General features: G+C 39.7%; 1 protein-coding gene across 1 annotated transcript; it reads right to left on the bottom strand.

The window, feature by feature from the left end:
* BNC1 (basonuclin 1) lies at positions 1-24832 on the bottom strand. The gene is made up of 7 exons (XM_044279580.1): positions 24596-24832; positions 18035-18101; positions 16235-16337; positions 15918-16153; positions 7428-9325; positions 4423-4766; positions 1-3004 (listed from the first exon to the last, which is right to left on the bottom strand). The coding sequence occupies exons 2-7, from the start codon at positions 18041-18043 to the stop codon at positions 2928-2930; spliced, it is 2667 nt and encodes an 888-aa protein (XP_044135515.1). The 5' UTR covers positions 18044-18101; positions 24596-24832; the 3' UTR covers positions 1-2927.
* Between the last annotated feature and the right edge of the window lie 1542 nt (positions 24833-26374).

The raw sequence follows: 26374 nt of genomic DNA, 5'->3' as shown, positions 1-26374 counted from the left end.
GTGAGCAAAATTTATTAATACAAAAAAATGTACATAGGGTATACAAATGTAGCTATTAGGAACACTTGATTTTAAATAACTAGCAAAAAACAACATATTTTGAAAGACAAGAGAAATTGCCTTTGGTAGAACCATGAAGAAAAGTGGACCACTTGGATTTGTAACCTTTAAATACAGAATACTGTTTATTTTAAGGCCATCTCCTGTCAACATTACAAATATAGATGAGCGAATTTCATATTTTGAAATTCGGTCACGCTTTGTTTGGTGGCAAAAGCAGAATTGCGTTATGGATTCCGTTACCACAGACCATAACGCAATTCTATGACGGAATGCATAATGGAATGCCTTTAGAGGCATTCCGTTATAATAGAATTCTATGGGCTGCAAAACGGATCCGTCCCGTTTCCGTTATGCAGGGGAGACACAGAATCCCTATAGTTCCATATTTTAGTGCTGTAGGCACCCTGTGTGGTGCTTCTGTACGGCACAGTGTTCTTCTCTAGAAGCATAACTGACTGTGCATGAGCCTTAATACTGTATCAGGTCAATTAGACAACTACTACATTTTGCTTGGTCCATCAGATGCTAGCCGGATTTGCATCATCAATATTTCCAACAAAAAAGGAAGCTTAATAGAGTTTTAACAAATAATGGTGTTTTGGGGTTTGGCCAGTAGAAGATTTATATTTAAGCCCCATGCACACAACCGTATCCACTTTCTTCAAAATATAGATGCAGATCGTGTGCTGTCCGCATCTTATTTGCGGACCCATTGTGTGGATGTCCATTTTGTTTGTGGAATGGATATACAGATGCGGAAAGGACAGAGAGGATCCATGTGTTTTCCACATCCATATGTCCGTTCTGCAAAAAGGTAGAACATGTCCTATGCTTGTTCACAAAATGCGGACGCAACACAGAGCGCATCCATATAATGCTGATCTGCGATTTGCAGACCTGATGGGGTTTTCTGCATGGGGCTTGAATGAGGAGAAATACCTTATTTAGATATTAGCCTGTATGAAAGGTGTATTTATCAAGCTATGAGAGAATGATGCTAATATGCCCAAAATCAAAAGATTTTCTAGGACAACCTCACGTTATACCTGGAACAAGACACAGCCACATGCGGCACAGTGCCTCTGTGAATGAGAAATGATGAGAACATCTGGCAATCTGAAATAATATGCATCTACAGGTCTCCATGCTAAAACTATGTTGGGGCTTATCTTGAAAACTGAGAAGCAAAGGGGTTTCCTATGGTAATCAAAGCTTTCACTTTTTAAACCAGTGAAAAAGCCATAATCTGGTTGCTATAGGCAACATTTTTTGCATAGATTTTAAAAGATAAGCCCCATTGTCTTTAGCGCATGCTGCTCAGGGTCAGTCCGACATATATCTGGTCTACTCCAATGTAGGACTTATTGCCTCTTGAGGTTATGAAGGTCTTCATCGCAAGACAGATGGTTGAAAAATGCATGTAGCTTAGGCTGAGTTCACACTTCAGTTATTTGGCCAGTTATTTCCATCAGTTATTGTGAGCCAAAACCAGTAGTGAAGCATACCCAGAGATCAGGTATAATGGAAAGATCTCCACCGTTTGTGTTTTTGCTCACAGTAACTGATGGAAATAGCTGACCAAATAACTGAAGTGTAAACTCAGCCTTAAAAATCGTAGGTAGACTGGTTGCAAGGGACGCATTGCCTGACAAACATATATAACAGGTAGTGCATCTACTGAAACTTTCAGTAAACTGAACCACTTTTGTCCACGGACTATGCCTGGTATTGCCGTTCAGTTGTATTCATGTGCATGGGCTTACTACAGTAGATACGGCCTATGGACAAGAATGAGCTGTTCTGAGAATGGGTTCTCTTCCATGAAAAGTAAACCCATGTTGACAAAGCTTCTAATAAAACGCTGATGTGTAAGGGCTCATGCACACAAACTTATTTTACTTTGGTTTCCGTTCCGTTATTTTTTACAGGTCCGTATGTGGAACCATTAATTTCAATGATGCTTGAAAAAACCCGGAAATGACTCTGCGTGTATTCCTTGTCCGTATGTCCTTTCCGAAAACAACAAAAAACAAATCCTATTCTTGTTGGTTTTGCGGACAAGGCCAGGCATTTTTACAAAGGATCCGCAAAAAAAAAAAAGAATGCAACATGGACGTCACTTTTTTTTTTGAGGATCAGCGTTTTGCAGACCGCAGAGTACATACTGTCGTGTGCATGAGCCCTAAGAGAGAGGATTTATTAAACCATAATCTTGGAGATATCCCTCATACACTGAACAATTCTTGGGCAGGATGCTCTACACTTTTTCCCCCGTTTAGATGCATTTTACAAGGATTTCCACTGCAGCTACATAGCAAGAACTTGCATACCAACTGGGCTCATTCCCAATAAGTTAAATAACAACAAAACTGAAATACTGCTACAAATAGCAACAAATGAAATCTATTAGGTTCTCTTTTCTCTCTCTCTATATATATATATTTACAGTACATGACAACATTTCACAAGTCCAGTCCTACTGGAATACTCAGAATGAAGGAAAGAGAATCTTTTGACTATTTACAAAGTGGAATCAATGGCATGCTTCTGGAAACCATCAGCCTTTTCCAATTGAAACTAAGAAAAACACATTTATATTATAATAATAATAATAATAATAATAATAGGACATAATATCTATAATAACAAAAGTGAACAGGCAGCATTTTAGTACAAAATGCCAGTTACAAGTGCATAGCATACAGAATAACAAAACAGTGACACTGTATCAAAACTTTACAAATTCAGAGAATGACGTTACTACTTACACAGCTCAATACTGTCTACAAAAAATGTGAACGCTTTTTTTTGTTCAGCTGGCATCATAACAGTAGTGGTTTGACCATTTTGTGTGTTTTTGGGGTTCAGTAAAAGGAGCTGTTTGCACATCCTCTACTTTGAAATGCATCATTGTTTCGTTCTTTCAAGATCATGCTTTTTCCTAGAATGAAAAAGATGCATTAAAAAGAGAGCAGGGAGTGACATGTTCCTTACTGTATCAGACGTAGGAAGCCATCTCTATAGCACATAACAGCATTTTACATTAGTTGCAATGTGACACCATAAAGCGGTTGTCAGGATTTAGTCACACATGCATTCTGTACAAAAAACATGTTTAACGCAGGAAACAAACATTTCTACCTTTTACCACCATGTTGCTTTTATATTCAAAATTCTGTGCTGATGAAACTTTAATAATATATATATATATACACACACACACACACACACACACACACACACACTGTATGTAGCGGTTTGGCGCTTTGTACAGAGCATTTGGATCTCTGTACCAGAAAAAGTCTTAAAAAAATGCAGCCACCAGTCACCACTAGGGGGAGTTTACTACACACTGTGTTATTACAGGGTTCAATTTATAACACTAAGCAGCAAGTTTTTGCTCTAGTGGCAAATGCAGGCATTTTCTAAAGTTTACATCTATGCATGTGATTTCTAGTTCTCCAGCAGAAAAAACAACAACAATATTTTAAGACATTCAAGAGGTTAGCCCATTAACAGTAAATATTGTAGGTGATAAAATGTATGATCCATGGAGGTCCGACTGCTGGTACCTCCACTGATCATGAGAATGGGAAGCCCCGAGTCTGTGTGAATTAAGCAGTAGTGTGCATGTGTGAACACTTTTCCATTTGCTTCTATGGAACTAATTGAGATAGCTAAATGCTGTACTCAGAAGTCTCATATAGGTGCACTGCGGCTCCATGCACACAGGAGACTCGGGAACCCCTGTTCTCATAATTGGGGAGTGATCCCACCACCATTGATTATAATTTAAAGGGGTGACCCACAAACAACATTTATCACCTATTCACAACTAATCAGTGCACAATTTTGAATCTATTAGATGTAGTGTTCAAGGGTGGAGAATTGCATGAAAATCTACTGTATAAAATGACAAGTGCTTTCAAAAGAATTTTCAAAAGGGACCATAACATAAATCTGGCTATTATGATACAACAGCATCAGATTTTTTTTTTAAGTTTTAAACCCCGCATCATTCATACTAAACAGTACTTGGTGACTCAGAAAAGCTTCTGTGCAAGTTAGGATTTTGGCTATGTCTGTTTCGACTACGCACAGAAGAGAACATAATGTTGCAACCAGTCACCTTACATTTATGAAGTTGCCTCAGATGTACAGTTTTGTAATGGGCCCTGAATGTCCCCTTGTTACTGTAAGTTTTTTGGCAGATGTGGCAAGTTATTGGCATACCAGATGGTATATGTGAGAAACTTTGGTCAGCTTTGCTGACCAAATTCAAGTTGTGGTAGACCTCTTCCTGTGAAATGAAGCTCAAGCCTTCAAAGTTTTCATCACTATCTTCCACTGGTAGGTTACCTTCTTCACTACCGCCATCTGAGTCCCAGGAGGAATGTGAACTGCTTGCTGACTGGATGCTTGAGGTTGTGCTTAAATCCAACACAACGCTGTCATTCACAGGATCCGTACCAAAGCTGTCCAAACAAGGCTCTCTGATCTTACTCATGGGATAAACCAGACTCCCTGTCCGGTTCATTCCTTTGAAGATCACAGATGTCTGTCCTAGGTTTTTTAGTGGGGATTCCTGGTAGTGATCCTTAACCATGTCTTTCAAAAGATAAGGGATGTTGTATGGGTTGTTTTGTAGTTCCAAAGCCTCTCTGGTTAGAAGCTTATGATGAAGGTTCAGATTAGAACTGTGCCTGTAAAACAGAAGGAAGAGTGAAGGGAATTTCCAGTACACAGACAGACAGCAACTACCTGTTTCTAAATGTATTATGATAAAGATAAAACGTTACCTAATAAAGCAGATTAGGTTTCTCTTTCTGCTAGGGATTGAACACTAACTAAAAGTCTACATAAACTGTGAGGGGAGCTCTGAATGGATAGGTGCACTTAGAAGGCTCCAAACCCCTTGTGTACATAAGACATCAGTACTACAAAAAGCATGCTAGTTTTAACATTTTGAAAAAAGTAGGACGATTTTGATATGGACTCTGGAATGCTCTCCACTTACATCTAATTTACAGACAATTATAGGGGATTGCTTTTTTACTGTATGAAAATGTCATTTACAATGTAGAACAGATGCAATAATTTAGATTTTTGTCTTGGTTAACCTCAATAACCATGCAAGTAGGTCTCTAAATTATGAAAAAAAAAATGTTTTTAAGGCAATTAATCTGCTTATCTGACTGACAGTCATTGTGTACATATGATGAGAAATATACAGGTGGTATAGCAGCACAGAGGGCTTTGCTGTAATAGTTGCCATGCCAGATACCTCAAGTGTTGAGTTTTTTTCTAAGTAACCCCTACAGGTTTCCATACACATTAGGCCAACGTTGGCAAACCTGGCAATTGCCTCCAGACAGGCCAACTATCTAATGTGCATTCAAAATTCGGCCAATGTTCATTCAGCCTTTGTCATGGGGAAAAAAGGACCAGGATGACTTCTACGTGCCTGATTCTTTATTTTTCAATAACTTGTGGATGTGTATGGCAGTAGCTTACTCCCCATTCCGGACAAACTAAGCAGTCACGAGGTTTTACAAAGTATATTGTTTGGCTAACAGCTATTGAATTTGTACTGACACCCTTAAGGTCCCAATATAGATTATTGTATTGTCAGCCAAAGCCAACAATCTAATATATAAATGGGGAGCTCCCAACGACCCACCACCACCACCGGCAGATTATGTCAGGGGAGAGAAGGATCAGGAGAAAAAATAAATAAATCATCCTTTTGTTCTCCCAGGGGATGAGCTGCTGCCAGATTTATTTGGCAACAGCTTTCCTCACCCTCCCAACTAACATACACGCTCAGCCGAACCAAACATGTTTGTGGGGGGGTTGGCAGAGATAGTGGTAAGCAAAACAGTTGTCTGTGTAGGGAGAGGTGAGTTTCTACCAGACACCAGTGTTACTGCTTGTTTAGCAGTGAAACAACGGGATCAGAGAGGTGCACTCCAACCTGTCTAATCCACATTTATCCTTCTTAAAACTACTTAATAAAATGTATTTTAAAGGGCTTCTGTCACCCCACTAAAGTCATATATTTTTTTTTTGGGCTACTTAAATTCCTTATACTGCGATATATCAATATATAATGCTCTTAATCATTTTCGTTCAGCAGTTTCTTCAATAAACTGACTTTTATAATATGTAAATTACCTCTCTACCAGCAAGTAGGGCGGCTACTTGCTGGTAGCAGCCGCATCCTCCTTTCATAAAGACGCCCCCTCCTCATGTTGATTGACAGGGCCAGCGAACGCGCTCGTCCTCTGGCTAGCCCTGTCTGCATTCAAAATCTGGCGTCTGCACCGAACCGGTCTACAGTCGGCGCAGGCGCCCTGAAAGGAGGACGCTCGCTCGGCCGCTCCATCCTCAATGCGCAGGCGCCAGATTTTGAACGCAGACAGGGATAGCCAGAGGACGAGCGCATTCGCTGGCCCTGTCAATCAACATGAGGAGGGGCCGTCTTTATGAAAGGAGGATGCGGCTGCTACCAGCAAGTAGCCGCCCTACTTGCTGGTAGAGAGGTAATTTACATATTATAAAAGTCAGTTTATTGAAGAAACTGCTGAACGAAAATGATTAAGAGCATTATATATTGATATATCGCAGTATAAGGAATTTAAGTAGCCCAAAAAAAAAATATGACTTTAGTGGGGTGACAGAAGCCCTTTAATGGTACATATAAGGGTCCATTCACACATCCGTAGTGCATTATGGATCCGCAATACACCCAGCCAGCACCCCCATAGAAATGCCTATTCTTGTCCGCAATTGCGGACAAGAATAGGACATGCTCTATTTTTTTCCGGAGCTGCAGACCGGAAGATTGGGGCTGTACTCTGATAATGTGGCTGTGGAGAGCACATAGTGTGCTCTCCGCATTCATTCAGTCCCCATAGAGAATGAATGGGTCCGCACCCGTTCCGCACAATTGCGGAACGGGTGCGGACAACACTTGCGGACATGTGAATGGAGCCTTAATAGAAACCAGGCAAGAATTTAAAAGAAACAGTCACTCATTGTCAGCAACCATAGCATGTGTTAAATACCAGCTCCTACAGAAGTGAGTGGGGGATTGGTGTAGGGTAGCAAAGTTGATTCACCAGCATCTGGCCATCCAGAGAGTGGTGGCATCTATTACGAGCATCAGTACAGTCTTAGACTACTGTTTCCCTCCCATATAGCCACTGGAGGGAGAGGGGAGATATAGTCTTAAGTCATAACAATATCTGCTGTCATGAATACTTCCAGAAAGGATGAAATGATGCACTGATGAATAGCACCATCAGCCCTAACATCATATCTCTAGAGACACAAATGCAAATATTGACTAAATAGTTCTTTACCTGTCTCTGCTCCTCCGGGAAGGGAAAGCAGCATTGCAGCCATCAATTGTACATAAATGCATTTCTTTTGGGTGCACATTTTTGTAATGCATTTTAACACTGTATGCGTTTTTGAAGGCCTTCTTACAAATCTCACAGTGGAAACGATTTTCATCCTTGGGTAAATCTAAGTGCTGATCTCCACGTTCTAGGTTTACAGAGTCACTTAAACCAGGGCCCTTGTTAGATATTGCACCAAAAGTGCCCCCATTGAAAGGGAAATGCCGAAATTCAATACTGTCCTCACAATCAGCGAGTTTTGGCTGCTCTCTGTTATACAGAGAAGGGTCAGCCAGCTGCCTCACAACATTAAAGTGGGTTGGGCGTTCATATTTATTTTCACTGGAATCCACTCTCAATGCCGGCTCTTGAGTGAAGGGATGAAATTCATTCTCAGAGTCTGAAGATGTATTGTCATAACTTTTATCCATAGCAGAGTGAGAATTTGGTCCTTCTCCATTTTGGGAGTGGAAAGTAATTGAAGAATGCACAGTATCCCTCTCAGGTCCACCTGGACTTTCATCAGGAGTTTGTACATTCCTATCAGAGTTATCAAATACAAAGGAATCATCTTTGTTTGGAGAGAGGTCCTCTTCAGAACTCATGTTTTCTGTGCTTTCTGTTGGGGCATCCACAGATTCTTTATGGATTTTGATGGGCATGCTGGATTTTCGAGATTTCTTTTTTGGCATGTTATCCAATAGCGCATCTGCGGAAGCCATCTTATCACTAATAGAAGGAGAGATGGCTGGTAGAGAAGGAAGCATGCCAGGAGTATTGGCAATTTCAGCTGGAGTAACAGGACATCGGTAGAAAGGTAAAACTGGTTGAACAGTTTTCAAGTTAGGAATGAGAACACAAGACTGTCCAACATTAGGCAGAACTGTTGGCATCTTTGAGTCAGTGCTGTGAGTTATATAGTTATTAGAAGATCTGTTATCTAAGCAAGGACTTTTGAGTCCCATCCTTTTGTGATCCTCAGATACAGAGATAATGAGTCCATTCCTAAGATCTTTATCTCTATTATTTCTATTCATTGGCATATGAAGTCGTGGGTTGGGATTAGAACTATGACGATTTCGGCTACGTAGTGAACTAAATACCATATTACAACCCTCTATGGTACACCTATGTTTTATCTTCAGGTGCACCGCATTGTAATGTATCTTTAATGTTCCTTTGTCATAAAAGGTCTTTTCACAAGCAGTGCAAAATACACGGCCCTTTCTGGGTCCAATGCCATTTCGTTCAACAGGCTTCAGATTATTTTCAGGAGAGACTGAAGTCATCTCATAGTTTGTCAAGGTGTTGTGTGAGCTGGTATCGCTTAATGGGCTATCATCTTCTGCTTTGGTGACGACATCCTGAGCACTTATGCTGGACTCATTTTCTAAATTAAATGATGCAGAACTAGAAGTCAAGAAGCTGCTTTCAGAGAATGATATATGGGCATCTTGTTTGCTTTCATTCTCTCTATCCTGGCTTCTTTCAGTAAGTGGCCTTTCAGGTGGTGAGCCTATAAGAGGGGGAGGCACAGGGCTGAAAAACTGAAATGGTAATGTGAAGGCCATGTTATTGATCATGTTTTCAAATGGATGCATGGAAGGTGGAGACACTTTCTCCAGTGGGTTAGGTACTATAATAGGACTGCTCCTAGGGTTGCTGTTTTCGATAAATGTTCTGATGTCAGAATTTGTCCGAGTGCTAGGAATAAGCACAGAGTACCCCTCTTTCTCATGGATTGCCATAAGTTCTACAATAGATTTTGTTTCTCCAAATCGAAGAAACTGCTGCAATGTGGCCAATTCTTCTTCAACAGTCATTATTGACCAGTGATCCAAGACTTTTCCAGATGCATCCTAAAGATAGTTTTGTTTCAAACAAAAAGAAAAGAAAAAAAAAACACTTTAATATACAGTTTTTTATTATTGCTTTAAGGTATATGAAATACAAATGGATAAATACTAATCAGGCTAAATTCCTATGGAAAGCAGTGAGAACATGAAGATACTGACACAAAAACCATTTAGTGGAGACACATCGTGGCCAACGTTTCTCCTAACATACCATAAGCAATTTGGTAAGAAAAGAGCTAACCACTTTTTTTGTTAGCAACAACCAAGCAAACTGCGAGTGGAATCATTCAAGTGTTCCCTAACCCAGTGATTGTACCAATAAAAACTACTACTGCAAAAACAAACCTTCACACAGCTCAGTCTGCGGAAAAAGAAAAAGGTTATAGGTCTTTACAAATCCACAACACTTTTTTAAACGGTTTTATTATGCAAAAGTAGAAAAACCTAAAAAGTGATCAAAAGTATAAAAGAAACCATAACTGTATAAGTTTAATATAGCCATAATCGTATAGATCTGCAGAATAAATATAACATGGCAGTCATACTGCACGGTACAGGCCTTAAACAAAAATTCAGAACAGATTTTTATTTTTTATTTATACCTTTTCCCCCGAAAATTTAAGAAAAAGCAGTATGGCCATAATTGTACTGACCCACCAAACCAAAAGGTATTATATGTACAGTAATAAGAAAAAATAATGGATGGTCTGTTTCAAACTAGTTCCTGTCCTTTACCCTCCTCTCTGTGCACTGATAGCACGGAAGCCAGGATTTACTTAAAGGGGCCTGTCCCCCCATTACATGTCATAATCATTTAAATACCGGTAATTGATAAAGTATGAAGCATATTTGCCATTAATTGTGTAAAAATTATTATTTTTTTAAATAAAAAATATCCAGTAAAGACTTATAACATTTACGGCATAGCATGGAGCCACCTGGTATTCATAGTATACAGCAATGTGTACATCTTTGCATTGAGCTGGGTGCTGCATAAATAAATAGCTTTCTGCATCTCTGTGAACACAGGGAAGACAGTTATTTCTGTTAGCTGCGCTGTGGTGAATAAAAGATTACTATACACAGACCTGTCTGTGGGGAGAGCAACTGAGCATGTGCGACCAGCCCCACTCAGCTCAGTAAATGGACGTACATAAAGCTATGCACTTTAAATACCAGGTAGCAATATAATATGTAAGAAATGTGATAACTTCATTGGCTCATTGTTAACAGCTTCCAAATGGTAAATATGCTTCACTTTTTATCATTTATAAATTTATTATGACATGTAATGGTTGGACAACCCTTTTAATACTCTATCATTGTAAACCACCAACTGCTAGTATAAGGAGACCCAGAAGCAGTAAACTGGCAATAGATTCCCCTGGTGTGCAAGACTTTTAAGCCTGACTGCTGTATCTATAGGAGTACAATATTTTGTATGCAACTTAATTGCACAGAATGCAAAAAAGCTAAAACATTTTCCATGACTACAGATATAAAAATACCCCTTTCTGACAGACAGTGTATCCAGTGCTTTGAAGTTACTACACAATTTTGGCTATATTTGAAGTTCATGTTCATTGACTTTTATAGGATGATATCATTATCATATGGCATCCACCGGAGCATGACAAGTATAGAAAGGATCTATAAGGAAAGCTGTGCTTCTGCTTAATTTTTATCAAATAAATCAGTCTGAAAGTGTGCTCCAATGGAATGTCTATTAATCAATCATATGCAGGTCAGGCAGCAGACACTATGGGGCCATTTTACATGTAGTATCTTCCATCCACTTTGGTAACATGTGAAATGTTGTATCGGATATCACCAAGGTCCCTTTGTATGCGCCTGCTTGATCGTATACCATAAGTATTATAATATAATTTATTATCATTTTGTTTCTATTTGACCTCTTACTCAATTTGTACCAACCCCCTGATGAACCAACAGTGGGGGAAACGCGTTGGGGTGATTTATCTTTATAGAGTTAAAGGGAACCAGTCATCAACTGTATGCTGCCCATACTAACGGCAGAAAAAATTTGAGACAGGCGAGTTGATTTCAACGGTCTGTCATTTAGAAGTTAAAAGTAAGTGGTTGCCGAGAACCAACATCACAATCATTGCAGACTGGACCTGGAAAAGAGTCCCGGCCACCTGAGAAGAGTCCTGGTTATTCATGAATTCCTGCTCTCCTGCTGATGACTGACAGTCTAATACCTAGGAGAGAACTGCCAATCATCAGCAGATGGGTGAGAGAGCAAGAGATTATGAATAATCATGACTCTTCTTAGGTAGATTTGACTCTTTTCAAGGCCTGGGCTGCAATAATTATGATGCTGGTTCTCGGCAACCTCTTACTTTTAGCTCATGAGTGACACACCGCTGACATCAGCATTTCTGTCACTATTTAATGCTGCCCTCAGTGAGGTCAGCGTAAAGTTAATGACAGGTTCCCTATAAGGGGGTAGGGATATCCAGGGCCCATCAGGTTTAGGCATGTGGGCGGAGTAATCACACCTTTAGGGTTTGTCTCCGGGCTGAAGCTATACTAGGGTATCTATAGGGAAAATACCCCCAGACCTATACCTCACCCATTTATGCCTTCACTTTCTGCCCACTATCCCTCCCACTTTTTTGTTTTCGTTTGGTTCTGTTGGTAGCGATACTCTGATCTGGTATCTAGTGGAATCGGATATATATCTTACCTGTTTTTCATTGATTCGGCATATGGGTTGTCCTATTGATGACCTTAAACTATAGGTACCGTTTTTAGTACTGATTCAATAAAATATGATGTTTTAAGGGTCCTTGTTCTCTTTCTAGTAATTATTCTGGTTAGGACACCACTATTATCTATATCTTCACTCTGTATACTTTGTTTTAAGAATGTCTATTAATCCTTCAAATCTGCTGGGTTATTAGATTTCATGGCAAATATCTACAAGTATCTTTCTTTATTAAAATGCAAACTGTAAATATTGTTTTTTACACTTAGATAACACCTAAAAGGGATTTCTCATCTAAAGTTAAGTGGATGAATTAACATCAGGATAAAAAGCCATGCAATTTAAGTTTCAGATTAGCTGCTCATTTTAGTCAAGTCCAATTTTCACCCCCATTGTAAGTTTAATAATGTTGCAAGCATGTAAGGATCGTGGAATAAATGAAGGCATATTGATCTATAGCCAGCGTCCACAAAGCACAGCTGTAATTACACTTGAGTGTTGGAGTTATATCAAACTCTGGCCATGTCTAACTTTTCCCAATAACTATAATAAATATTTTATCACAGGACATGTATTTGATAGCCTACTGAGATTTTTCAGTCCATGAAAGACTTTCCAGGTTGATGAAGAATGTATCATCATATTTTTTTGATGCTGTAGAGGCTTTGAGATAATTGATTCCATATTTTTAATCCCAACACTAAAACGCAAGATTATCCAGATCATTAAATATTGATCTGTGTCATGATATAAGACCATAATGGAACTTTGCATAAAAAACATAATTGTAGCAAGCAGCAGGAAGAGCAAGGATCTTGCAAGCCGTTTAATTAGCATAACTTAACTGAGGTCCATTGTGCTCTTACGAGGTACAAAGAGTTGTTATAAGATGATCATAATGGACTGCAAACTAAATAACTTTCAACTGATTTACATTTATTACTAGAGTTTGTAAGCACAAGCAAATGACAACTAAAACAAGATGTAAGTGGGCTGAACATGCATCTTTACCCATAAGACATCACCACCGCAATGCTGATTGTGAGAGGTACTGCAAGTAGAACCATTTTAAAGGCTATGGCCAGCATTGGGGGCATTTTGTTTACTAAAATGCATTTATTTTTGGCTAAAAATCATTTTCGTAATTAGGATTTATTACATTCTGCAGGGTGCAGAATGCTGTTAATTTGTTGAAGAGCTTGTCTAACTGCTCGGTTTCCAGTGTTCTCTCCTGAGCAAATATCCAAGTTTAATTATGGTCGAAGTAAATACATTTTGAATTGATCATAATTGAGCATAGATCGCTTAGGGTGCTGCCACATGTTTAGTTTTTTTCATGCTGTTTTTCAAGCCAAAACCAGGAGTAGATTGAATAAAGTGGAGAAGCTAGATCTGCCTTTAACATTTTCTCTCTTCCACACCTTTAACACGAACCACTGTATCAACCAACAGATTTGGCTTAGGGCAACTCCTAAGGACGTTATCCTGGCAATCCCCAGTTTTCACCCTTTAACCACTGTACTGAGAACTGGAAATCGCTGCAGGGGAACCACCAGGCTGCTACTTCCTGTAGTAGTTTTGTGATTGACAGTTGACCCATGCGGTGCAGAAACACCGATGCAATGCACCGAATGGTCAGGCAGAGGTCAGTGAAGGTGGAATACATGCTATACGGTAAATGTTCTGAGGTCAGAGCAGGCTGTGAAGAGTCAACACAGGCACAAGTCAGGTCAGGCAGCAGAGGGTCAAAATTCTGTTAGTGGGCAGAAAGTTGGTACACAGTCTGCAAATATAGAACCTATTGCTCAGGCACCATCCAAAAATGGAAGGTGTCTTAAGCAATTCAGGGTTTCCAGCCATTGGCTGGTGAAAATAAGTATGTGTGTAATGGTCCCTTAAGGGCCAGTGGGATTGCACCCTATGGGCAGAGGAGGAGAGGGCTTGCTGGCAAGCAGGCTGCAGCCTGCATGGAGGAACAGAGCAGGCCCACCGAGAAGACAGCAGGAGGTAGGTCTAGACCACTGGAAGAGTTGGGAGGAGCAGGAGGAACACAGGAATGGCTGGAGCTGCTGAAACATTTGTTTAATTGATATAAATTGTAGAGGTCCCATTTTTATTCATTTTTTTTTTTTTAGGAGAAGTCTGGAACCATGTGAACACACCTACATCAGGTGAAAGAGAAGTGGATTTATACAAGATGTATCATGTTGGATCTGTCATAAGACTAAACAAATGTTTGTGTGTTGAGAATGTAAACACTGATCACTGGTAGGTTTTTGTGAATTTGTTTGTTATTTTATGTGCTTTTTCTGGCTTAGACCTTCAGACACCAAAAATGACCACTCAGGCAATCACTTACTGAGGTGAATTTCACAGTAGAAAATATATATACAATGTAGGAATATAAACTATGTATCACTGAGTAATTATCCTACTTAAAACTTAACTTTTAGTCATTATTAATTAAAATAAGTCCCACAAAAAATAATGTGTATATTTATGATAACTGCATAGGTCAGATACTATGGACTTAAGTACAATAAGACACAGGGTAAGTATGCAATCTCAGGTGCTCGGATTTGGACCAGAGGTCCCACTCACGGTTTGATGATATTTTCGTTGTATGGAGATGAATTATACCACAACAAAAATAGACGTAGTAGGAAGGTCCATAGAGATCTTGATAAAAAAGTGTTGAGATGAACGGTTTTTCTGGTGCAGGGTAGGAAAAAGGCAGATGCTGGGGAGATAAATATCCCTACCAGGCTATTAAGATTCTGCCTAAAAGCGGAGAGGTCTCCTGCCTAAATGCGGGAGAATCACCTCAAAAGGAGGCGACCCCACTTATCGACGGCTGTCCCTGTTGTCCTATCCCTAAAAAATAGCTCCCAGTGTCTGTACAGCCAAAAAAATTAATTAAGAGATTTAGAATTCCCTCTGGTCCAAATCCGAGCACCTGAGATTGCATACTTACCCTGTGTCTTATTGTACTTAAGTCCATAGTATCTGACCTATGCAGTTATCATAAATATACACATTATTTTTTGTGGGACTTATTTTAATTAATAATGACTAAAAGTTAAGTTTTAAGTAGGATAATTACTCAGTGATACACACTTACTGAGGTGGGTCACTGCTGTGGCAAGCGATTTACTGAGCCGTTATTTCCTGTTTGTTGAGGGGATCCAGGAAGGCCCAAAACAGGAGTGGTGGCATACTGGCAAGTAGGCAAGTATCACCCCTTTGCCTTTTTTATGGTATTAGAGACTTGCTTACAATTTTAATTTAAAGGGGTTCTTGGAGAGTAAAATATTGAATTCTTATGATCAGGATAGGTAATTAATATGAAATTGGTGGGGGTCTGACTACCAGAACCCCCACTGATCAACTCACTGCAGCTTCTTCAAGCAGCTGATCAGCGGGAGTACTGGAAGTCGGGCCCACACACCAATCTTATATCGACGACCCATCCTTAGGATAGGTCATCAATACTGTACTCCCAGATAACCCCTTTAATTCATTTGCAGCTTAAAAGCACTCCCTGCACTTTACAAGGTATGTTATAAAGAGGAGGATGTTTGCTTTCCATTGGCAATGGTTTACAAAAATAAAGATACAATACTAATACTAGATAGATGAAATAATAGATATGATATATGCATATATTATCTAGCTATCATAAATCTATGACATATATCAGAGTAATAATGATTGATGGATATATCACAGATACAGTATACACATACATGGTATATAGATAGGTAGAAGAATATATCATAGATGGATAATATGATAGATTACACAGTATATGCATATATGATAGACAGACAGATAAAACTTTGTGCATGACTACTGCAATAGTACCTGAAGCACATAACCCCGGATATAGTCCTGGAGTGTCCAGTCAAGTGAATGAAGGATCTGTATGACCTCTTCTTGCTTTAAGACACTGAAAAGTCGATCAAGCAGAATTTTCAGTCGAATAGGAATGGCTTGGGTTCCATAGAGCATAAGGCTGCTGATATCAAAGACTACGCTGGACTGAACAATTTCAACTTGACTGGTGGGGTAAAAGTGTGGGATCCGTAGCTTACTCAATGCTATATGAAGAAAAATATGTATTAGAAGAATAGTAATTCAACGGGGATGGATAATGATGAGAATGTAGTCATAACATTTACCATGTGCCACCCATCCATGTCTGCACTGCTCGCACTGACGGGGATTTATTTTGCCAGGTTTGAATCCCAAACAGATGCAGTTTACCAATGTACATCTTATTGCCTGCAATATAAACACATTGAATATTAAGAATTAATACCGCAACACAAGCAGAATGCTGGAAAACTGAATGAAGATGAAAAAGTACAATCCACATTTTTTTATATTCATCCTGTATCTGCTACAGTCCCCCATTATTTCCTGTAAGTAGGCAACAACTGTGGTAAACTGATGGAACTAATATCAAATACAGATAGACCCATGCAGACACAGTGTACCATCCAGATCAGTTGCATATGTTCTAGACATCGGTGACAGATTAGAGTGTATGCTCATACTTTTATAGCTTCCAGGTACAATGTAATGATTGCCTTTTTTAATTGTGGTAGAACAAGTTATCCATCTGGATGCCTTATGCAGGTCATAAATAAACTCCAGTATGGTCGGTTTCAAAGTCAGACACACAAACCTACAGACGTAACCTATGGTTCTATAAGCTATAGGTGGGGTCGCATCTATACGAAAAAAAAAAAAAGATGAAAAAGGTGATAAAACTATTTGCCAAACTTTTCAGAAATCAATCCTAGATAGCCGATTTATGAACTCTGCTGGGCAGCTGCATTCACACAACTCTGTTTAAATTTGGATGAATGAATTTGGGATCCATGGATCTAAAAGGTGGTGACATATTGACGTTCTCACTGGTTGCATCAATTGCTGTGTCTAGAAACAGAAATGTCCTGTATTGGCGGGCACTACACCCAGCTGTAAGGTAACAATGAGTCAAGGCTGGGGATATATATCAATCCCCTGGGAAGACCACTGCTGTACAGAGTGGAAAACAGATTATGGCAGCCTAAGAAAACCAGTCTCAAGTTACCCCTATTAGCATTTCATCAGCAAGACTTCCTACAGGGGTCAGTGACATCTGCTGAAACTTTGTGTCCAACTGATACAGTACAATAAATTAAATGCTATAAAGAGGGGTATGAAGGCAATAAGAATTCTTGGACATTCAGCTTGATCATATGTTGCACTAAGGCTAGGACTAATTACAATTTCAAGGAGTAGCCTGGTTTATGGAATTTAGCCTGGACCATTAACGCATTATGCAGACTGCCTTTTGATTTCAATGAGAATAGCCTAACTCTTTATTTCCCTGGTGGTGGCGCTGTAGGGAAATGATTCACTCGCTGCCAGGTACATCATAGATGACATGTGTTCGATGGTGGTCCCACCAGTGACATGTACTTATCATTGGAAGACCCCCAGTTAACCTATATAAGTTACTGTCTAACCCAAACCTAAAGTAATACAGGGGTACTCAAAATTTCCAAAGACCTTTATCTTCTCATGTTCTCCCTCAATTCATATGGATTTAGTTCATGAAGTTTGTTTTATACAAGTTCATTAACGGAGACCAAGCCAAAGTTGAGTTTTGGAGACAACATAACATACAACAGGTTGATATCCATTGGTATTTCACAGGTTGCATGTGGGTAGAAACGTTTTGTGACATCTGGTGGCCTTTCCAGTAATGCACCTCTTGCCAATTAAAAAGAAAACTATCATATTATAAATTGACTGAATTACACAACGCACAAGTCCTTGATACACATGACGCTTTATTACTGTCAAACAACATTCAACACATTCCTGGAAAGCAGATGACCAAGTATCTAAAAAATAAATGTCTGAAATCTTCTGTATGAAGTCGCTGAAGGTAAAGTGTTAAAATATGTAAAAAAAACAAAACTTACCTCATTCATTTTGTGCTTTGGTTCGGTCCCCGCAAACAGCTGAATCTCATTCCCTGGAATGCACTCACTAACACACAAAACAGAAGGTCAAGTTACTTTCTGAAAACACTTCTTGGCAATGCTTCCCAAACCAGCTACCACCCTCATTACAGATATCCACTGGCTACAACTTCTGTTCAATATCAATAAGATACATATATATATATCATTTTAGGGACCCACTTATGAAGCTTGTTTACACAGCAAATGAAAAAGTAAAGAATCCAGCATTGCATTATAGACTGTTCTCTACCTTAATGTGGCCACACACGCAGCCAGCAGCTTTCTCCGCTGACTCCCCCAAACCTGCATGCTTATTTGTATGAGAAGAGGGGTAAAAGCCACTGCCTAGCAGGGGCTCACTTTAACCAGCATGTCTGTCTTCACTCTCAGGGTATACACTTTATACAGTAGGATCTGTTCGCCCCACATGTGAGCAAGTTCTATACCAAATGTGGTTGTATACAATTATAAGCCACACAGTTCCATACTGTATTCCATACAGAATCTCATTTACTTAATTAGCCGATTATGCTACTACAGAGGTTAAAAAAAGTTATGTGACGTATACCGTCTGCCTTTTGGGGTACTTTGGGCCCATTAATGACTATGGCTGTGTCTGGAATATAAATCGAGAGTACTTTTAAATAAATATACATTGTTGACTGCTCTTTCCAGCATTTATCTGTGTTTCGGCAGCTTGAGGAGTTGTCTAGGATTTTGATATTGATTGCCTATCCTCAGAATAGACAATCCATATCAAATTGGCGGGGGTTTGATACTCCACACCTCTGCAATCAGCTGTTTACTAGTTTCCCATGCAGGAACTAGACAGCTCTGGACATAGCTGGTTACTGCAGTGCTTCTCCCATTGAAGTGAATGGAAGCAGTGCTGCAGTTACTAGCTCCATCCAGACTGGCCATCAGTATCAAAATCCTGAACAAGCCCTTTAAGCCTACACATAACTACTGTGTGCAAAACTAACATGTCAACTTTGCACTCATTTTTGTTCTAACTGACATGAAAAACTGGTGCACACACATGCTTCCGGTAGAGAAAATCCATCTCTTGCGAAGTTCCAGTTCTATGATGCCATATAACTTGGTTGTGAAAGCTACTACAATCTCTGCTTGTGTAGCCTGATCTATGCAATTTGTGACTATGCAGCACAAAGACCACATTTACAGGAACCATCACAAAATTCAAGACCTGTGGCACCTGCATATAAAATTATAATAAATGGTAATCCAGACATTGATACACTGAATAATATGGCCCAGAGCCCATTACATGAGGGTAAAACACTACCAATGTGATGTCTGCGTGGTATACAGGAGACAGACATAAGTGCTGTACGCTACTACAGGGGCAGGTTGTGATGCTGTGTAATAACTTAGTTGAGTGATGAAGGTCTAAGTGATGTTACCAATACTAAAGACTCAAGCTTTTAGCCAGGTCCAGTCTCTCATTCATATACCCTTTTGGAAGATGAAGTCAGAGCCTCAAATTCTGTTTGTCTGTATAGATTTGTCAGTGTCTAGGCCGCTGTGCCGTTTAGGCCTCATGCACACGACCGTTGTGTGTTTTGCGGTCCGCAAACCGCGGATCCGCAAAACATGGATGGCGTCCGTGTGCGTTACGCAATTTGCGGATTGGCATGGACAGCCTTTAATATAACAGCCTATTCTTGTCCGCAAAGTGCGGACAAGAATAGGACAGGTTATATTTTTTTCACGGACCACGGAACGGAGCAATGGATGCGGACAGCACACGGAGTGCTGTCCGCATCTTTTGCGGCCCCATTGAAGTGAATGGGTCCGCATCCGAGCAGCCAAAACTGCGGCTCGGATGCAGACCAAAACAACGGCCGTGTGCATGAGGCCTTACATGTATGGTGCGGGCTACTGCTATGTGTGATCGTACTCTAAAGTCCTCTTGTGGCAGTTTTAAAGCTGCAACACAATAAATGTAAAGTAGTAATAACCCTGTAATCATGAATATATTCAGAATCTGCCTTCCATACTTTTTAGTAGGACCCTACTGCATAGAAGACAAAAAGATTTGCTGTCATCGATGACTAATGAGCAGACAATCAAGACGATCTGAGAACATGGCAAATATGTCTTGATTACACATCTCAAGTAACAACATTTGGCTGTAGTCAGGTAACCCCCAAAACATTTGTGCAGACACAATAATGACACAATATAAGTGATATGGGAGGCCAGAAGACAGGAAAGGATGAGCTCATCATTAGGGCCTGAATCATATCGACTATAACTCCTGCAGGGTCATGACACAGACCGTCCTACCACATACACCTCCTTGCACAATCCATTTTTCTCAGCCAAAATATATACCACAAGTACAATAAATCAAATTGTATAAAACTTCTGAATACATTGCTGTTAGAATGTGGTTACATGTCTGTATGATCCTTCATGTATTTCATTGCATACTCATTTCTCGATTGCATACAGTAATCTGTTCAGCCAGTAATAATTATTACTGAAGCTTCAAGGAACTGTCACCCATGTGGAGATGCTGCATGTTCACACGTCTTAGTATACTATATTCACATGCTAAAATATGGTACATTTGTCACTGAATATCCATCTCATACATATACATGGAGTTTTACTACAGCGTGTGTAAGGATTTATACAAACCCCAATTACTGTAGATGTACAGTATAGAACAGTCATTGAAATTTTTGCAACAAATATGCCCTACAAACCCTTACGTGGTCCAGCTATACTTCACATATGGGGGGACATCAACCTTGGCATGTGCATGCTCCAGTTGGATTATTATAAGACAGTCATTTCTGATACTTGGCCTGAGCTGAAGGTGCTGTATAATACAAGAATGTCAGAACACCTTTTCAGGAGCCCACCACACATTTAAGATATAAGCAGTATGCACTTACCTAACTGTTCCCCATAACTTTAAAACTTGTAGATGACTGAAACATGTCTTCCCCCCCCCAAACAGGGTATCAGAGGATCCTCTGGTGGCCCAAGCTCTGACTCAATAAAAGGACCTCTAAGTTCTAGCAGAACATAACTTGGAACTGACTTTAAAACCAATAACCTTCAGAGATCCTATTAAACCTCATAGAAGATATGGTCTGAATATGCAATAATAACAAAAATTACTTAAAAGGGCACAAGTCCTGTATACAGAGAGGGGGGTTTGGCTCCTAGGAACTTCAGTTCAACATTGAGAACGCTAATAATTCTATAAGCCACATGCTCAGTATAAGGCAAGCGCCAACAATCAAAGGCATGAGATTTACTGAAGTTCACAATACAAAGAGTAAAACATTTATTTCATATCTGCTCACATTTAATCAAATGTGTGGATTTTTATTAAATTTTCTTTCCCAGAAGCCAAATACAGGAAATAATAATGTGATATGTAGTAGATGTGGTTCATTAACAGGGACATCCATGTTCATGACAACTTAATTTACCTTATGCTGCTTAACTGTGCTATGTTACCGTTACATAACCCCCATTCCAGAAACCTTCAGTGGTTCTACTGACAGGTTATCACAGCAATGCTTCAACTCAAGTAGAATCCTCAAGAAATTACAGCTGTGATCATTTTTGGCAATTCTCTCTGCAGGCATTGTCACACGTTAAAACAATGAGAACCTACACCAAAAGACAATACTGGCAACAGACCTTTTTTTGATAGGTTCCCCAGACTAGTTATGAAGGCCTTCAGTCACTGTGATCATTCAGACATCACAATAAATTGCGCCAGAATGACAACTCCACTCTGTTGCATCTGTACATACCTTTTCAGGTTTTTTGAGGTTTATAATAAAACAGGCAAAGTGTAGTACTCTAGTAAGACATATTTTAGAAAACACCTGAAAAAAAACGAACTTCACATCTTTGCAACAATTGACTTACAGGGATGTCAAACTCGTGGCCCTCCAGCTGTTGCAAAACTACACCTCCCATCATGCCTGGGCATACTACAGCTATCAGGGAATGATGGGAGTTGTAGTTTTGCAACATCTGGAGGGCCATGAGTTTGACATCCATGACTTAAAAGGTCAATGCAGATGCAACTTAATGCAGACTAAGAATATTAAAAGATATAACTCTGCTCTATGAGAAGAGGACTCTCTAAACGCCAGCAGAGATGCATGGTCACACAGACTTCAGGCCACGTAAAGAACAGTTGACAGAGCCTGTCAATTAGCAAAGCTGCATGTCTTACTGATGCCTATACAGTTAACTGCTCATCCATCACATGATCCCCGCTTGTTGGACCATTGCTGATACCTGGTGTCTGAACACCAGACAATTAGGTCCATGTATCATTAAATCCTGTAAACATGTCGATATCTACAGAGATCTAATGCTCTTATTCACAAGGTGCATGAAGTAAAGATCCTAAGGTGTCAAACTTTATCTCCATGATTATTCTATGATCTGCAAATTGCAGAATCTGCTGGTAAATGGTTACGAAATATATGTTTTAAGGCCTGAGGAGGAACCATAAAACATTACCTGTTGAAACTCTTTAATATAACGTAGCACTTGTCCAGACAGACTTATTTAGTTGTCAGGATTCCTGGAGGGGTGCCTTCGCAAGAAGCAGATTTTTGCTGAAATGTCTGTGACGCAACATAAGTTCCTTTTATTTTAATGGGGTTGTTTTGGTGACAAGCACATGGATTTCTGCAAGCCCCATTCAGATGAATGGGACAGAGTTTTAGGCACAGAAAACTTCTGCAACAAAATCTTCCCCTCTCTCGAGACACAACACACCCACAAAATAGGGTGATGGTCACTTCTGTAGTAGTTGCAGAACTATTAAATCCATAACAGAAAATGGCACCACATATACTCGCAGGATTAATGAGGTGAAAATTAGAAGGAGCTGACCTGCGCAACTATGCTGCAGATCAAACACGAGCATTGTGCGGAGAATTACATACATGCTAGGTCTTCGTGTGACAAAGCATGTTAACTCCAATATCAGGATAGGAAAGAGACTTGAAAGTAGTGATAAATAATGCATGCTTAGGAATTGTGATAAAATTAAGGCATTCTATGAAAAAAAACATAGGCGATTTTAGACATTGGCTCGCAGACAGACATGCAAGGCGAAAAAAAAAGAAAGAGAAAAGCACACCATTATCCACTCTAGTCTGTAATAAACCCAGAAGTTGAGACAGTGGCAGCTCAATGGTAAGAAAAGAGGAGCAGTCGAGAAGAACATGTTTCTACACTGCCTTTGAGAAAGTTTGGCTTCCAGCTATGCACTGATTAATATCAGATCTCCTCCTTTACTTGCCTCTTGACAATCGTGTCACATCTGGCTGACAAATCCTTACAAGCTTATCCAAACCTAGGCAGCCCAGATCATGCTCCAGGACTTGCTAGAAGGAAGCGGTAACACCAGCCCTGTACTGATGTGCCATCATGAAACTAATGAAGCTGACTTCACTTGTAGACTGCAGAAACACGAAGCAGCACAACATGCCTGGAGGTCCTTGCAACATAGATGTTAGCTCACCCAAAAGATACAAAACAACAATAAGCTTTCCAGTTGATGAAGCCAAACCTGCTACATGATTCCAGGCAGTGCAGGAGAGCATTGTAAAAGGAGATAATCACAGATTAACATAAGAGCAGAAAGACACCTCTGTGCAGGCGAAACAGGACAGTTTGTCTCTAGATTGCACTTTCCATCTCCAGCATTACGTCAAACTAAGAAAATGGGATGGGCACACCTATCTTAATGGATACTGCATAGTTAAAGCCATCTATCAGTGTATTGATTGTTCTGTACCAAGTTCAGTGGAAAGATTGGTTTCCTATCCACAACTACAGGAAAAGCTTAACATAAAAAAAAAAAAGAGGAAAAAAAAAGAATCTCGCCTAGCTTTCCCCATACAAGAGCTTCTTTTTAAAACTGTATAAAGTGCACTTGTAAGGAGCATATATTTGGACTACTAAGTGTTACGGTAATAAAATGCATTGAGAATATTCTGTGGAATTAGGACTGAATAGAACGGCGAGCCCATAATTGTGTCATCCCCATGATCTTCATCAGCACCACTACCACAGTGCTTTCAATGGGGCTACAGGACTAAGTGTGCTCTGAGGGAGGACAATAGCACTCTTCAATAAAAGGATAGGATTGTATGCATAATTTACAGACACTGATCACCGGCCACTAATAACACTAAGAACGACTATAGGAAAATGGTTTTTACTGCCTGCTCTAAAGAGCCTTTCTGCATCATAATACGGACATTAATGTACTTGCTTAAAGCACTTTATACAGGACTCCTTTAAAGTTACATTGTCACTTATCAGCATTAGCAAATGCGTAGTGAAAAGAATGCAGACACAATTATGCTCGAAAAAAAATTAGGTCTTATGCTAGTAACGGAGCAGAATATCATTTTAAGTATATTATTATTAACAAAATTGTAACAATGTTATTTAAGACCAGAATAAAAGAAATTAATATATAAAAAGTTTCCTTACTTTGTCCATTGCTAAGGAGATATCATGTCCCAGGCAGTCCCTCATTCCCTCAATGAGTACTCCAGCTATGTAGTTTAAGCGCACTCCTGTCTGTACAAGTAGTAAGACAGAACATCACACGCCTTCTTAGCCTTGTCTGAATAGGAGCACCTCAAGGTCTGATGAATACTAAGACTGTGCACAGGGGAGTGGAATGAGATCCTCCCACTTGGTGATCTGTGGGCCCTCCAAGTTTGTGTCTGCCTCGCTCACCTCTGCAGCATGCTCTCACCTCCGTGCCCTGGTGTGCTCTGTTCCAGCATGCTCTCAGTCACAGGGCAGTCCCCTCACAGCTGGCTTGAAGAGGGCATGACACTCATCTTTCACAGAGATTTGATCAAAAGGAATCACAGAGGCTTGAGGCACTCCTGATGCGGTCTAAGAAGATTCTACCTCAGTTCTGGCAGCCTAAGTAATGCATTAAATCAATGCAGCTGACCTAAGGCCACTTACCATTTTTTCCCCCCTGAAAACAGAACTATCTGTGTATAAACTACCAGGCTTATTTCAGGTTGGGATTACTTGTCCAAACCAATGACCTAACCCCACCTAAACTAACTCCCCAAACTGAAGTTTCTTCACCAGTTTTCGGAAATCTTACAATTAGATGTGGAAGAGCATCAGACTTTCAGGAATGCTAAGTATTTAACACATACTGTAGATTTCTAGATCTATAGCAATCTGAATACTAATTTTACAAAATGCTATAGATCCGAACAGTAATGTTCATACAATGCATTTATGCCAAAGCAACGACGAAACAAATGTACATGTCAATGGGACATTCCTGCACCTGTCAGATCCTGTTGTATTAAGAGAATTACTGCATATCCAATAGACCAGTATAAAAATACTAACGGTACACAATTAGTCCAGAGAAAACATTCGGATTCCTTCTCCACTGACTTTCTGGTCTTGACCCATATGACAATTTAACCTGTTCAGGACTGGGCGATTATCAGTTTTAGCTTTTTTTTTTTTTTTTTACTGCCGACCTTCCCGGAGCCACAACTTATTTTTCCATTCACATATCTGTATGAGGACTTGTTTTTTGTGGGGCAAGTTGAACTTTTTAATGGCACCATTTTATGAGTTTCATTTTTATGGTTTTCACTATGCAGTAAAATATACATGTCCTTTTCATTCTCTGGGTCAGTACAATTACAATGATACCACATTTGTACAGTTTTTCTTGTGTTTTAATACTGGGAAGAAAATAAACTTATTCTGACCACCCCCCCCCCCCCCAATAACTTTTTTTGCTTCGCCCTATGCCTTATTCACACGTCAGTGTTCGGTCAGTGATTTCCATCAGTGATTTTTAACCAAAACCAGGTGCACCTCTATAGACCGAACAGGTGCAGATCTTTTCCTTATACCTTATGTCTGTGGAGGCTCCAATGCTGGTTTTGTGAAACAATTTTATTTTAAATTTTTCACAAAATAAAAAACAGGTATATCAGTACATATGAGCAATAATATGTATGTGATACAAGTCATAAAGGTCGCCAACATCCAACATTGATATATATTTGTATCAACAGCAAGTTTCACTCAATCAATAGAATCGGTTTATTCCTTAAGTCATTGGAATGTGCGTTGAACAATCTATGTACTCAATCCTGGTTTTGGCTCACAATCGATGTAAATCACTGACCAAAACACTGATGTGTGAATGAGGCTTTACACTGCAACGGATTACCAGTGTATGGGAGAATTGCTATGTTCCTATCGAACCCT

Source organism: Bufo gargarizans, chromosome 2, assembly GCF_014858855.1.
Source record: "Bufo gargarizans isolate SCDJY-AF-19 chromosome 2, ASM1485885v1, whole genome shotgun sequence".
In the NCBI taxonomy this organism is placed as follows: Eukaryota; Metazoa; Chordata; class Amphibia; order Anura; family Bufonidae; genus Bufo; species Bufo gargarizans.
Note: the sequence above shows the minus strand (reverse complement) of the source record. Positions and strands in the feature narration are given on the sequence as shown.

What these genes read in the sequence shown, in the direction of transcription:
- BNC1 (XM_044279580.1), bottom strand. An exon ending in ACATGGATGGGTGGCACATG is followed by an intron (nt 16,154 to 16,234) that starts GTAAATGTTATG and finishes TTCTTCATATAG; the next exon opens with CATTGAGTAAGCTACGGATC. An exon ending in TCCCGGAGGAGCAGAGACAG is followed by an intron (nt 4,767 to 7,427) that starts GTAAAGAACTAT and finishes TCTGTTTTACAG; the next exon opens with GCACAGTTCTAATCTGAACC.